Raw genomic sequence first — 15,423 nt, 5'->3', positions numbered from 1 at the left:
GCTCGTAGAGCTATGGGCTTTTAATGGGTCTCAATGGGTTAATCCCAAAAGGGAACAACATCCACACCACTTCACGGAAGAACTTTAAACGCTTCTTCGAAACGCAATTGTAAGCCAGAGAGCCTAAGAATGCCACCCGTCTTGTTTTGTATAATTGTGAATGTGTGCAGCCTCACTAGACCTGTAATCAGTAGCCTAAAGAATGCTGCCCGTTACGGAGGACAAGCGTTTCGTCGCTGTGGCCGCAGAAACCTCCCATCTCCATATTCTAACTTTGTGTTTTTTTCGTAAATTAACGCCCCTACTTGATCATACGACAGCGTCACACATAAGGAGCAGATCTACAGTACAAGCTCGAAACGTGGCGTGGTCTTGTGGATCTGCTTCTTATGGATTTGAATCCTGAAAAGACATGTGAGGTTTCCACCCCGACAGAGACGATGTGTGCCTTTCACTGTTGGGAGTATGCACTAGCCTGGTTCCTGACCATAGACCCCGCCCACTCTCTGAGTGAGCTCCTCTTGGTCTGGCATTATAATGTCGGCCTATGGCTTGTCGCGATCGAAGAGATACCGAGAGATACCTGACAAATCAGAGTCGGAGGTGGGAGTGGTCTAACGACAAGCCAATCAGTGAATATCTGCTAAAACAAGCTGTACGATGACGTCAGTTGTAGGCGGATCCGTGAATCTCTTTTGATTGGTTTAGGGAAATTCGAATCCCCTCCCTCGCGGAATCGCGGACACTGCAGCCAATGTCAGACTGAAGCTCCACGCAGCTTCTGTCTGATAATCAGGCTAAGTATGCACGGCACGCACACACACACACGCGCGCACACACACACACACACACCTTGCGCTGACTCTGTGGAGGCGACTACAGAATAGAGAGATAACTTTCCAATAGTGTGCAGTGGTGGAAAAAGTACTCAAATATTTCACTTTAGTAAAAAGTACCAATACTGCAATGTAGAAATACTTACTGTTACAAGTAAATGTTCGGAATAGAACATTTACTTGAGTAAAAGTACAAAAGTATTGGTATCCAAATGTACATAAAGTATCAAAAGTAAAAGTACTCGTTACGCAGAATGTGTTTCACAAGCATCCTTTGAAAATAGCAGATCTACAAGCTCACAAAGATTTGCCCAACTTTTCATGATTAAAAAAAAAATCTCATAAAACATTGCTCATATAAAGCACGGCACCGAGTGCCAAACTATGAGCTTGTAGATCTGCTATTTTTGAATAGCCAAAGTATAACATAATGGTTAAAGTGGTTAAAATGATTGTGACGCCAATTTAGTAACTAATTGTAACTCATTTAGCTGGGGACCCCCTGGTACACCCCTTTCCCTCCCCCCCAAGGACCCCTGGGTGTCCCCAGACCCCACCTTGAGCACCACTGATATACTGAGTGTAGACTCACCAGGCGTGCGTGGGGGTTGCGGTGGTAGTAGAGCTCCTTGTACTGGTCCATCCAGACCTCGGCGGCCCGCACGCTGTTGGCCAGGGCCTTGCCCCGCGAGTACGGGGCCTTCTTAGGGAACACGTGGCCCACATGGGAGCAAGGGTGGACCTCCAGGGTGCCGCCACACTGCCAGATCTGGAATAATAATGATAATAATAATAATAATAATAATAAAGCTTTATTCTTCCCATTAACCCATTAGATCTGCGTCCTAATGTTTAATTTAGTTAATAGACGATCACGCTGTTTTATTTACATTCCGAGATCATTTTCGCTTCCGAGTCACTTCCGCTTCACCCGGAAGAAATTTCAGCGATTTCCGTTTCCGGTTTCCGGTTTTAGCTTGAAAAATGCGCTAATGCGGCTAAAATACGGGGTTTTCACACGGTATGAAATACAAACGGATAGCTCCACTTCTATTTGCTTTGGTCCGGGTGACGATCAGTCATCGTCGTCGTGTATCACATCGTTTTTAGGCCGATCAGAGATTGTCGAAGACGTCACATCCGGTTCATGTTGTTGTGTTTCACACAGGTGAATTTGAGGTTAGGGTTAGGCATAGTTTGTGTGAGGTTAGGGTTATGCATAGTGTGTGGCTAGGGTTAAGGTTAGGTTTAGGCATAGTTTTTGTGAAGTTTAAAGGTTAGTGTTATATAGAGTCCCCCACAGGCAGGGCATTCCAGAGCGTCGGAGCTCTGAATGCAAAAAGCCAGATCCCGATCTCACTTTTGTTTTTGGTCTGTGAATTTGTGACGACTAGGAGAGCTTTGTCCCAGGATCTCAAACTACGTGTTGGTACATTATGGCTCAAGTACTGTAGGTCGGAGATATAGGATGGGGGCCAGACCAGAGATGGCCTTAAATGTAATTTATTTTTAAATGTAATTCCTTTTTGGGAGCCAGAACCTGGGCTGCAGTGTTCTGAATTAGTTGTAACCAAAACAATATCGACCCCCCCCCACCCACCCACGAAATAAGAAAAAACACCACAACTCAGCCATGATTCAATCAGACAGTACAATGGACACCCTTTGTTGCGAGCGAGGACAAAAGCTGTCCCCACAAGTACATTGTCGCCGTCGTGGCAAAAAACCTCTCATCTCTATATTCTAACCTTTTGTGGGTTTTTTTCTCGTAAATTAATGCCCTACTTGATCATACTACAGCGTCACCACGAAAGCCTCAAAAGTAGCAGATCTACAAGCTCGAAACGCGGCGCGAAGCGACGCGTTTCGAGCTTGTAGATCTGCTGCTTTTGAATTTGAATGCTGAAAAGTAACAGTTTGGGACATGCGAGGTTTCCACCCGACAGAGAGAGAGAGAGAGAGAGAGAGGGAGAGAGAGAGGGAGAGAGGGAGAGAGAGATTGTTTTACTCCCTTGAGGAAATCGGAGGCTATTGGTAGAGAAAGGGGGGGTGGCAGCATTCTCAAGCATTTTTATTAGGATCGTTTGGCTGACACTGACAAGCAGGTCATAATTCTTTCGGTGTGGGTTTAGGTTAAAATGTGAAGCAGATTGGACTGCACTTATTACATTTTTTTTTTGCTTTCTCTCCTTCGGCGTTTGTGGCTCGGCGCAAATAGGCCGGGCATGTTTCACATCGCCGAGGAGGCCGTCGTTCACCCAGCCATAAATGTGTCACAGCAGTGTGTGTGTGTGTGTGTGTGTGTGTGTGTGTGTGTGTGTGTGTGTGTGTGTGTGGGGGGGGGGGGGGGGGGGGTATATTAGAGCGTCAGGGTGGGGTTTACACAAACACTCCTGGCTGGAGATGTGACACAGCACAGAGATAAGCATTATAAAAGCAAACACATTATGAATAAAGGCAACACCTAGTCCTGTACATGCAGTGACATTTGCGACACACACACACACACACACACACACACGGTTTCTCACCCTGAAGGAGAACTCCAGGTTCTCTCCTCCCCAGACCTCCATGCCAGTATCGTATGTACCCAGGTAATGGAAGTAGTTTTTGCCCACGGCGAAAAGGCCGCCCGCCATAGTGGGAGATCTGTGAAGCACACACACACGTGCACACACACGCACACACACACACACACACACACACACACACACACACACACACACACAGTCAATCTCCTGCATTGTATTGTCATACTGTTTTTTTTTGTTTTGTTCAACCCTTTATATTGAATAAATTGGCAACGCTGTCAGTAGCAGCTCAGTGGCCTAGTGGCTAGAGTGTCCGCCCGGAGACTGGGAGGTTAACATGGTACCCGATGCCTCCCTGGTTGGCACCCAGCATCAAGTGTATAGGGTTTAGTCCCACAGAGAGCTGGCACAGAACACAAGACGTTGCTGCTGGCGTACCTTACCTTGGTTGGTACCCAGCAGAGTTTTTTTTATTTAGGCTCAAAGTTACCTAGTTAACCTTTAAGCAGTAAGATGTAACTTGAACCGCACCCTACAACTCCTCTGAGAAGCAGCTTTAGCTTTCCACAACTGTCCTAGTTAACGGAACGCATCTGTGTCATTTTAGATTGGAGCCAAAACCATTATTTTATACTTTGGCTATTCAAAAACAGATTTGAAAAATCTTGAACATTTTGTGCAAATCTTTGAATACATATATTTTTTTAGACAACATTTTTAACTCAAATCTTTGCTTCTGGGGGTCCCTGGAACAACATATTTTGCAAATGTTCGCTTTAAAAAATAGCAGATCTACAAGCTCATAGCGTGGCACTCGTGCCACGCTATGAGCTTGTAGATCTGCTCTTTTTGAATGCATTAGACAAGAACGCATTCATGCATCTTGGCGGGCAAGTGCGCTATTTAATAGAACAACTTTATGCGTCCATGGCGGGAATTGTGTTAATGTATATATACTCTGGCAGTGAAAGAGTTAATTACTCCCCTGTGATGAACAGCCATTGAATGAGAATAAGAATGAATGCCACTAATCCCCGTCAACAGTACAAGGTCCTTTAGGATTTTAACGATTCCGGTTCCTTTAACCCATTAGGACCTGAGGCCGATTCTACAAAATGTCTTCTAAATCAGTATCATCAGTATCATGTATTTGGCCCCGGCCACTCATCTCAAAATATTTTTTTCCAGGGACCCCCCAGAAGCAAAGACTTGAGTTACAAATGTTTGCCGTAAAAATATATATATTCAAAGATTTGCAATTTTTTTTAATAACGTTTTTTTTTAAAATAGCCAAAGTGTAAAATAATGCTTTTTTGGCTCAAAACAAAAAGTGACACAGATGCGTTCCAGGTCTTAATGGGTTAAGTCCTTTTAAAATAAAAACGCAGACACACCTGATGACATCGGTGGGCGAGCTGCGGCGTTTCTGCTCGACCTCGGGCACGGTGTGCCAGGTGAACACCAGGCGCCAGTCGAACCCGCCGATCTGTGGCTCCCCGGAGTTGCCCAGGTACTGGAAGGTGTTCCAGTCGATGACGTCGATCACCGGACACACCACGGCCGAGGGCTCCTCTTTTATCCTGGACGGGGAAAAGACATAGTTATAGCAGTGTTACTTCTGACAGCAATTCTGATTTAGATCTTTTGAATAACACGGCATTTAGTTTTAGTCCTATTTTAGTCTTCTGAAATTGTTTAGTCTTAGTCGACTATATATCAAAACCATAGTCTTTTAGTCTTAGTCAACAAAATTAAAGGAGAAATCCGAAATCCCTTTCAATGTTGGTGAGTGATTAGCGACACATCAAAGAGAACACTTAACATGTCCGGATTTCTCCTTTAACACTGAGTAATAGTAAAATAATAATGACTTGATTTTAAAACTCCTCAAAAAAAGTTCAGAAACGTAACTTTGTTGATTATTTCTCCCCTTCAATCATACCAATTGGTATTGCATTTTATATCGTTGTTGTTGTTGATTAGTCATCTTTACAATGAGGTATAACTTGTAAGGATCGTGCAATCATGGAATGAGCAACACAGCTAAACGTGTGGTACTGGGTAGCGCCACCAATAGATGTACCAAAATCACCCAATATGCTTCTGTTAATCGCTCTTGTTTTGAGTGAACTGCAAGCCACTCAGGTGCCAGTCACAGGTGTGTGACTGGCACCTGAACATGGGTCCTGCAACTTTGTTTGTGTGTGCTCCAAGCAGCAACACTGCCCCCATGGAAAGATGCCACGTTTGTCATGCAAACATTGCAATAGGGAAAAGTGTTCCGTTACACAGAGTGGCAACATTATTCGGTGTCGGCCCTGGTACCATTTGCTGCCAGGTGTGTGACTGGCACCTGAGCATGGGTCCTGCAACTTTGTCTTTGGTACCGTTGTGCAAATCTTGCCTGTAAATCTCTGGAAGAAAGCCAAGGTTTCTAAGTGAAGCAATGTTGAGGGACCGGTCTTCTTACAGTTTACAGTTTATACTAAGTTTAGGAATTTAGCTGAAGCTCTTAATCCAGAGCAATTTACAGTAAGCAAGGACCCAAGAGGGGTGGGGTGTTGTCTTCCTTTGACTTCAACAGTTTCACAGAACTTGGTCCTAAGTTTGGAAATGGTACCAGGGTTGACACCAAATGATGCTGCCACTCTGCGTAACCGAACACTTGCCCTATTGCAACGTTTGCATGACAAACGTGGCATCTTTCCATGGGGGCAGTGTTGCTGCTTGGAGCATACAAAAAAACATGGTCAGGACCCCTGAGTTCACTCAAAACAAGAGCGATTAACAGAATCTTATTACACGGCTTGGTTGAATGCTCGATTCTGATTGGTCAGTCATCGGTCATTATTTCTCGATAATGACCGCTGAGCTCAATAACGGACCGCTGTGTAATCAGAGACTCAGAACACCTGCTCATATCAACCTCCGCTGCTTTGTTTTATGCTTTATCCAACATGACAGCCATGTAAACAAACAACCAATGTCATTTACAACTAAACGTTGCTCTCAAGAATGTTGTGTTGTCTTGAAAACATTTGAAGTGAGAAATAGACGATGCAATGACCGAAAAGTGATTCTATTTGATCCACTGCACTTCCTTGTTTATCGTGGCTACGGGGGAAATACCAAAACGCTCGCCCCAAAACACAGTCGCCCCGGGGCAAATCCGGCGGTATTACAGGCAAATCGGCAGTATATAGAATGGGGGGCGAGTGTGTTTTGGGGCGAGTTTTTTTCTATTTTGTCATTTGTTTTCCGAGGCAAACTCCGCCCAGCCCAATAGGCTACTTATGGAATACTTTCATTGCCATAAGCAAGGAAATACTTCGTTTTGTTGTTACTTTTGGGTAAATTTATTTATGTATTTATTAAGTAGCCGTGTAATAAGCGGGATAATGCATGGGGAGGCAGTCATTATTGAAATTTAAAGCCCTTCAGGGCGATTAACCACCTCGGCTGCGCCTCGGTGGTTAATCGCCCTGTCGGGCTTTAAATTTCAATAATGACTGCCTCCCCATGCATTATCCCTTGCATATTGGGAGATTTTGGCACATTTATTGGGGGCGCTACCCACACGTTTAGCTGCGTTGCTCATTCCACGATTGCACAAACCTTACAAGCTGTACCTCGTTGTAAATGTAACTAATCAATGATAAAAATGATATAAAATACCAATTGGTGTTATTAAAGAGAAATTATTGATAATTTTCCCCCTCAAAAATAGCAGATATACAAGCTCATAGTGCAGCACTCTGTGCCGCGCTATGAGCTTGTATATCTGCTATTTTTGAATAGCCAAAGAACTCTTAAAATGATTGTCAAGAAATGGACGTCCCTTTCCCACTTAACTGTTCCTACCATACAGTAGTTAAAAGTTTAGTTTTTGTTATTTCCGCATTTTTCACCTTTATTACTTAGATAGATAGGAGAATATTATATAGTTAGAGAATTTTAGCAATATGTGTGGACCATCTGTGAAAAAATTTACTACCAATAGCTTTCTTCACCAATGTGTTCTTATAGGTGTCTAGAATCACCTCTCAATTAATGCAAACCCAAATCCTCGTGGAAAATCCTGGAGAGCCAATCAAAGTTAAGGAGTCCAGAGGGCTTTGGTGAAAAATATTTAAAAAAATAAAAGTCTAAAATGAACTTGTTAGGTGTCTAACTAGGGGTTTTCAGGGGTGCTGAATCCATTCCAACCATTATTTTTGAGTAAAAATGTCTCCCTGGCCATCTAATATTGGTATATTGGTTATTGTTAGTGTATAATCAGTGTATAATCAATGGTAAGGGATTGGGGTGTTGTTGAATTGATTCTATTCTGAAAAATAAAATAAGAAAATATTGCTAAACACTTGATAAGAGTGTGCACCTACTGTGCACATGCTCAGTGGGATACACTGTCTGCATGTGGGGAAGGAGCGGGAGTGTTGCATCCTGGCAAATATGTCTGGGCGATTTTAAGGTACGGTAGTTGATCTACTTTTTCGCATTTATTTTCCTCTGCTGGCAAAACTTTTGATTACTGTGAATGTATGTCAATTTTCTCTAGCCTATTGCCTTACATTGAACAACCATTAGTTAAACAATCATGACACTTGTCTTTAGACAACATGGAAGAGGATTCTGTAGCTTGTGGCTTAAGGTGCTTCATCTGTGGTGGTCCTGAGACTGAGATTCAAAAGTCACCCAAAAAGGCTATGCACATTTTTTGTCTTATTCTGAGAGTGTGGATGATGCAGCATTAATCAGAAGACTTCATGAGGACTGGAAAAACTGAGATGACCCCAAACTAAGATACCATTTGGAATGCAAAACCGAGCTATACAGTCGTGCAAGAAGTACAGTATATCCACTGGATATCGTAAGTTTTTTTTCATTGTGATGAAAGTTGCCACTTGCAGATTTCAATCCTATTCTTTGTTGTGAGTGACATCATAATTTAATAAAAACATAATCTATTCTTTAGAGCAAGATGAGCAAGTCCAATGGCCAGACAGGAAGAAAAGACGCAGGGCATTGTCTGGGTCAAGTAGTTCAAGTGCTAGCTGGCACACTTGATCTACCATAATACTTGCATATACTTTGCAATGAAGGTATCAATGTTGGCACATTGAAAAGAAACCCTGGTAAGTCTTTTGTATGTAAGATTCAAATGAATTTTGATAATTGTTTTTCTTGCTCCACATTGTAGGCTTCCACTCAAAGTCAAATAATTTAATCATGCACATACTGTATGTGGCTACCTTTTATCCAGACAGAGCTTGGCAGTTGTATCGTGCACCTGATAATGTCTACCAGGACCGACTGAAAAGGAGTTTGATGCAGAGAGCAAAGCGACGAGGTGATGACTGGGGATTGAAGTCGCTGGTCGCCTGGTGGCAGAAGAGGCAGTATATATCATATTCGATGCAGAAGAGACTTTGAGAACCCTGTTACAAAGTCTGACGTAACATTATATGGATACACAATACAGCTGTACAATACAACTCACATTTCTTATCCTTTAGTGGTCCCCCTCATTCCTGGACCCATATCAATCTTTCAGAATACATTATTTTGAAGTCAAAAGTTTCACTATTAAAAATTATATTTCTTCCCTCAGGATAAGAAATGTGAGTTGTATTGTACAGCTGTATTGTGTATCCATATAATGTTACCTCAGACTTTGTAACAGGGTTCTCAAAGTCTCTTCTGCATCGAATATGATATACTGCCTCTTCTGCCACCAGGCGACCAGCGACTTCAAGTCCCCAGTCATCACCTCGTCGCTTTGCTCTCTGCATCAAACTCCTTTTCAGTCGGTCCTGGTAGACATTATCAGGTGCACGATACAACTGCCAAGCTCTGTCTGGATAAAAGGTAGCCACATACAGTATGTGCATGATTAAATTATTTGACTTTGAGTGGAAGCCTACAATGAGGAGCAAGAAAAACAATTATCAAAATTCATTTGAATCTTACATACAAAAGACTTACCAGGGTTTCTTTTCAATGTGCCAACATTGATACCTTCATTGCAAAGGATGCAAGTATTATGGTAGATCAAGTGTGCCAGCTAGCACTTGAACTACTTGACCCAGACAATGCCCTGCGTCTTTTCTTCCTGTCTGGCTGTTGGACTTGCTCATCTTGCTCTAAAGAATAGATTATGTTTAAAGTTTTTATTAAATTATGATGTCACTCACAACATAGAATAGGATTGAAATATGCAAGTGGCAACTTTCATCACAATGAAAAAAAACTTACGATATCCAGTGGATATACTGTACTTCTTGCACGACTATATAGCTCGGTTTTGCATTCCAAATGGTATCTTAGTTTGGGGTCATCTCAGTTTTTCCAGTCCTCATGAAGTCTTCTGATTAATGCTGCATCATCCACACTCTCAGAATAAGACAAAAAATGTGCATTGGGTGACTTTTGAATCTCAGTCTCAGGACCACCACAGATGAAGCACCTTAAGCCACAAGCTACAGAATCCTCTTCCATGTTGTCTACTAAAAGACAAGTGTCATGATTGTTTAACTAATGGTTGTTCAATGTAAGCAATAGGCTAGAGAAAATTGACATCTAAATTCACAGTAATCAAAAGTTTTGCCAGCAGAGGAAAATAAATACCAAAAAGTAGATAAACTACCGTACCTTAAAATCGTCCAGACATATTTGCCAGGATGCAACACTCCCGCTCCTTCCCCACATTCAGACAGTGTATCCCACTGAGCATGTGCAGAGTAGGTGTACACTCTTATCAAGTGTTTAGCAATATTTTCTTATTTTATTTTTCAGAATAGAATCAATTCAACAACACCCCAATCCCTTACCATTGATTATACACTGATTATACACTAACAATAACCAATATACCAATATTAGATGGCCAGGGAGAGAGACATTTTTACTCAAAAATAATGGTTGGAATGGATTCAGCACCCCTGAAAACCCCTAGTTAGACACCTCACAAGTTCATTTTAGACTTTTATTTTTTTTAATATCTTTCACCCAAGCCCTCTGGGCTCCTTAACTTTGATTGGCTCTCCAGGATTTTCCACAAGGATTTGGGTTTGCATTAATTGAGAGGTGATTCTAGACACCTATAAGAACACATTGGTGAAGAAAGCTATTGGTAGTAAATTTTTTCACAGATGGTCCACACATATTGCTAAAATTCCCTAACTTAATAGAGATCAGGGCTCCAACAATCAATAATTTTCTTAGCTATTATTCTATCGATACATTATTTGATTAATCAAATATGTTTTTTATAATGTATATATATTTTTTTATTAGAATGAATCAACGCGAACAAATCCAATTGATATTATAATCAACTGCATCGATTAGCCTCATAAACGGACCACTTAAGCTCTATTTACTTTGTCATACAGCAGTGTCGCGCAAATATATTATTCATATTTTATTCTAATGTACGCTTTTTTAGACAGACAGAAGACCCAGGGCAAAAAGAGTAGAGGCTCACAAGACAAGACACAAGTCATATTGGAACCAACTGGTTACACAAGAAGCACACGGTCTGCATTCTGCACACCAACTGGCCCATTCAACAGGCACCCCCTACCACAGTAGTTATTTATAAAGGGTTTTTAACAGATTTCTACTTTGTTGCTTTGGATAAAAGCGTCTGCTAAATGACTGTAATAATGTAATAATGCTGCCAATATCTATGTCAATGTGAGTCATCTGGATGACTTCAGTTCAGTACGATCATGGGAAACTGGTTTTAGTGAGTGAGTGAGTGAGTGTGTGAGTGAGTGTGAGAGCGAGAGATTTCAGTGGAGCTGAACAAGAGGCCTTTATATTAAGCTTCTACAGAAATGACCTAAAGCCCGCAAAGCTCTACCCTGGTCCCTGACAGCCCCAGACAGACAGACAGTCAGTCATGTGTCAATGCCTTCAGTCACATCCACCCACAACACCAAACACCTCACCAGCCTGTGAAAAGGCTGTGGTCCTCAGTTTGACCGGCTAACACAGTGGTTCCCAAACCTTTTTAACTCCAGACCCAAAAGAGAAATGTGATGTCTCCCCAGTGACCCAAACTAGTGAAAATAGCCGATCTACAAGCTCAAGATGTGACACGTTGTGAACTTGTAGATCAGGTATTTTTTTCAAAGTTTGGTAACTTTGTAAAATATTTTTTAATGTAATTTCTTTGACTAGTTTTATTTTATTTTTATTTTTTTTGGGGGGGGGGGGGATTCATATATTTTTTTTTAACTTTTTGAAAATCTTTTGAAATAATAATCTATTTTTTTTATAGTAAACAAAAACTAAAAACTAAGGAAAAAAGGGATATTTACTCATAACCCATTAAAATGGATCCGCGACCCTAACGTGTGCGCATGCATGCATCAATTTGGGGGTCCTTGGCATGAAAACGTTTGAGAACCACTGTTCAAAAAGAGACCTAGATCAAAAAGAGGTGGTTGCCCCACCACCCATGCACTGCAACGGGGTTTCCCCACCTTTGCAGCAGGGGCTCCAGCCAGCCCTCGTGGCACTCGCAGTGACAGTCCAGGAAGGTCAGCACGTCCCCCGTGGTGATGGACGCCCCGAGCAGGCGGGCTCGAACCAGCCCCTCCCTCTTGGTGGCCCGGACGAGACGCACCTTCCTGAGGCCCGAGATGTAGTTCTCCAACGGCTCCTTCAGGTGAGCTGCAGCAGGAAATGACAACGAGGAAAAGACGAGCCAGGTTAGAGAGGCGGCAGAGTAGTGTTGATTTTGACAGCAAATTTTGATTCAGTTTTAGTCATAGTCTTTTGAATACAATTCCATTTAGTTTTTTTAGTGTTTGTCTAGTTTTAGTCGACTAAATATAAGATTTTAGTCGACTAAATCTACAGTTGATTTAGTCGACTAAAATGTATTTTGGCGATGCCTTGATGGCTGATTTTACACTTGGTTGCATGCTCACAACGCGTCGCGCTGCGACGCGTTGTGAGCTTGTAAATCGGCTATTTTCAGAGCGTAACCCCCGAGCGCAACCAAACATAAAATGACTTGTCTTTTAGTTCTACCGGATCTCTTCTCCACTAGTCACTCACTAACATTTAGTCTACTTTTTATTTGTTGACGAAATTGTCAATATATTTAATCTTAGTTTTAGTCATCATAGCTTAGTTTTTTATTTCGTTTTATGTAGTTTTCTTCATTGAAAAAAGGTAGTCGACGTACATTTTTCGTCATAGTTTTAGTCGACGAAATCAACACTATGGCAGAGAGAGCACGGAATCTGACAGGCGCTATCCCCCCTGGGTCACAGACCATTTTACCCATAGAAGTTCTAAAGAACAGGGAAAACTGTTGCGTCCTTCTTTGTACTTGTTGTTTACGGTTGACCGCAGGTTCGGTGGTCTCAAAAACATAAAGGAAAACTGGCAGAAAAAGACTCGCTTGCTGCATAACAATTAAGACAGACTTAAGAAAATATAATGTATTTATTTTAAATGCTCATAATGTGCTCTGTGCTCATAGTGAGGGGTGGATTTAAAAAAATATTTTCAATGGCCGAAATGTATATATAGTATAATTAAAATCTACATCTACCTAAGTAACTAGTAACTAAAGTTTTCGAATAATTGTAGTGGAGTAAAAGTATAATATTTGCCTGTAGATGTAGTGGAGTAGAAGCAAAAGTGTGCAAAATTGAAAATACTCCAGTAAAGTAAAAAAAAAAAAATCTCTCAAAAGTGTACTCAAGTACAGTACTTGATTAATGTACTTAGTTACTTTACACCACTGTTCTTTCGTCTCTCTGTGTGTGTGTGTGTGTGTGTGTGTGTGTGTGTGTGTGTGTGTGTGTGTGTGTGTGTGTGTGTGGCATGAGTGCACGTGTGCGTCCGTATACAGTGGTGCGTGTGTGTGTACCCGAGTGAATGTGTGCTTACATGGGTGTAGCTCAGGGCGGTTGTGTGTAATTCCGGCTCAGAGTTTGCTTTTTTGTCCCCGTTATCTTAAATACACAAACAAGACTTGAAGCAGATGGAGAGAGAGTCACATCATCATGATGTGAATAGGGTTGGGATCCGGAATCGGAGGAACCAGATCCAACATTACCGGAAGTGTTTTTTAAATCACACCGTCAGAGATGGTATGTGGACTTCATCACGTCTGCTAAACAATTGCAATACCGGAGGTTCTCAAATGTTTTAATTTCAAGGACCACCATAAATGGAATCAAATGGACCCGTAAGGGATCCGTAAGGCGTCCCTTACGGTCGAGTTTTAAATGTATATATTTTTAAGATGTAAGATTTTAAAGATTTTCACAAAAATAGAAATAAAATAAACAAAAAAAATAAATTACAGAAATACACAAAATAGAATTCCAGATTTTTTATAAAATGTAAGTACTGTATATATATGTAATAGTATAGTAAATAGTGACAATAATGGTGAACATAGTAGATCTACAAACTCACAAAGCGTTGCATTGCGACGTGTTGCATATGAGCTATTTTCCCTTTTTTTTTTTAAATAGGGCTTAATAAGTGGGTAATTTTGATTGATTGGTTGATTGATTGAATACTTTATTAACAGTTTGCAAAAAGTACATACCGGTAGGGTACAGTTATACAATAATGCTAAAAGTATAACACATAAGACCCTGAAGGCTTGTTTTCCATTGTGGTCCTGTGTATTCAATTCATCAAGATATATGGCCATCATCAATACTAGGAGCAGTAAAAGTATATTTACAGAAAACCTGTGGGAGGGTAATTTCTTGGCTTGTAGATCTGCTATTTTTGGCTAAAGTTCTCCTCAGAAAAGGGATGCTAGGGTTCAAGTGGTTAAGGTAAAAAAAAATATCATATCACACAAAGATTTGGCGGACCCCCTGTAGTAACTCTGAGGACCCCCTAGGGGTCCCGGACCCCCTGTTGAAGACCCCTGGGTTAAGGGGTTAAAGGTAACACCAGGACACTCAGTGATGAAGGTCTCTCATTAGCCCTTAAGTGTCTGTGACATTCACTAAATGTGAGAAGGAACCAAATCTGCATTTAATTTGTTAGCGACGAGAGGAGGGATTTTAAAACACATTATTCGTCCAGGTCTTATCTATAATTATTTAGCTATACTTGGTGAGTTTTAATTTTAATAAATGGAGTCGGAGACTCATTTGTATTGTAGAGACAAAATGTTACCCCATTGTCTCCCTGCTGCAGTTACACGTTCTCGGGACGACAGTACTTCATGGCGTTTAACCCATTAAGATCGGGAACGCATTTTGTGTCATTTTAAGATTTCTTTGGCTATTCAAAAACAAGCGAACATTATAACTCCGAGCTGTGCTTCTGGGGGGTCCCTGGAAAACATATTTTGAGATGGGGGTCCGCGGGCCAAATACATATAACTTTGGGGGTCCTTGACATGGAAAAGTTGGAGCACCAGTGAAATAGCAACATACTGTTAGAAAACAGGTATGTATTTGGCCGCGGACCCCCATCTCAAAATGTTTTGTTCCAGGGACCCCCCCAGAAGCAAAGATTTGAGTTACAAATGTTCGCTTAAAAAACATATATATTCAAAGATTTGGACACATTTTCACGATTTTTCAAAAATAGCAGATCTACAAGCTCATAGCGCGGCACTCGGTGCCGCGCTATGAGCTTGTAGATCTGCTATTTTTTGAATAGCCAAAGAAATCTAACAATGACAGATGCGTTCCCGGTCTTAATGGCTTAAGAAAATGTAATTAATGATTTCACTTTGTAATGAGAGAGCGCACACATCCTTTACAGCATTTTAAATCACATCGCTGTTATTTCTCTAATCAGATATACTAAATTACAGCCTACAGGGGAAGCAAATTTGCCTCTATATTAAAAAGGGATTTGAGTTAAGGCCTTGTTAGAATGTTAATAATCTTACTAGAGAAACTTTCATTAGAGTATTTTTTTAGCCATTGGTTTAAAGTAAACTAAATACATAATAACATAATTACTTGCAGATCTATATTATCCTCCTATAATTTGACAAAGCTCTGTGATGGTGAGCCCAAAATCTCTTCTGCCCGGTTCTCCTCAGT

The 15,423-nt window shown here is 41.2% G+C and overlaps 1 protein-coding gene across 1 annotated transcript in view; it reads right to left on the bottom strand.

The window, feature by feature from the left end:
• galnt12 (UDP-N-acetyl-alpha-D-galactosamine:polypeptide N-acetylgalactosaminyltransferase 12) overlaps positions 1-15,423 on the bottom strand; it is a 47,256-nt gene that overhangs the window by 16,989 nt on the left and 14,844 nt on the right. Inside the window, exons 4-7 of the mRNA XM_084080934.1 lie at positions 11,860-12,049; positions 4,762-4,947; positions 3,368-3,485; positions 1,429-1,605 (exon numbers count right to left, since the gene is read on the bottom strand). Coding sequence (XP_083937060.1) covers positions 1,429-1,605; positions 3,368-3,485; positions 4,762-4,947; positions 11,860-12,049 — 671 coding nt within the window. The remainder of the gene's footprint in view (positions 1-1,428; positions 1,606-3,367; positions 3,486-4,761; positions 4,948-11,859; positions 12,050-15,423) is intronic.

Source organism: Gymnoscopelus microlampas, assembly GCF_963454915.1.
Source record: "Gymnoscopelus microlampas genome assembly, chromosome: 15".
Taxonomy (NCBI): domain Eukaryota; kingdom Metazoa; phylum Chordata; class Actinopteri; order Myctophiformes; family Myctophidae; genus Gymnoscopelus; species Gymnoscopelus microlampas.
The sequence above is the reverse complement of the archived record's forward strand: the minus strand, read 5'-3'. Positions and strand labels throughout refer to the sequence as shown.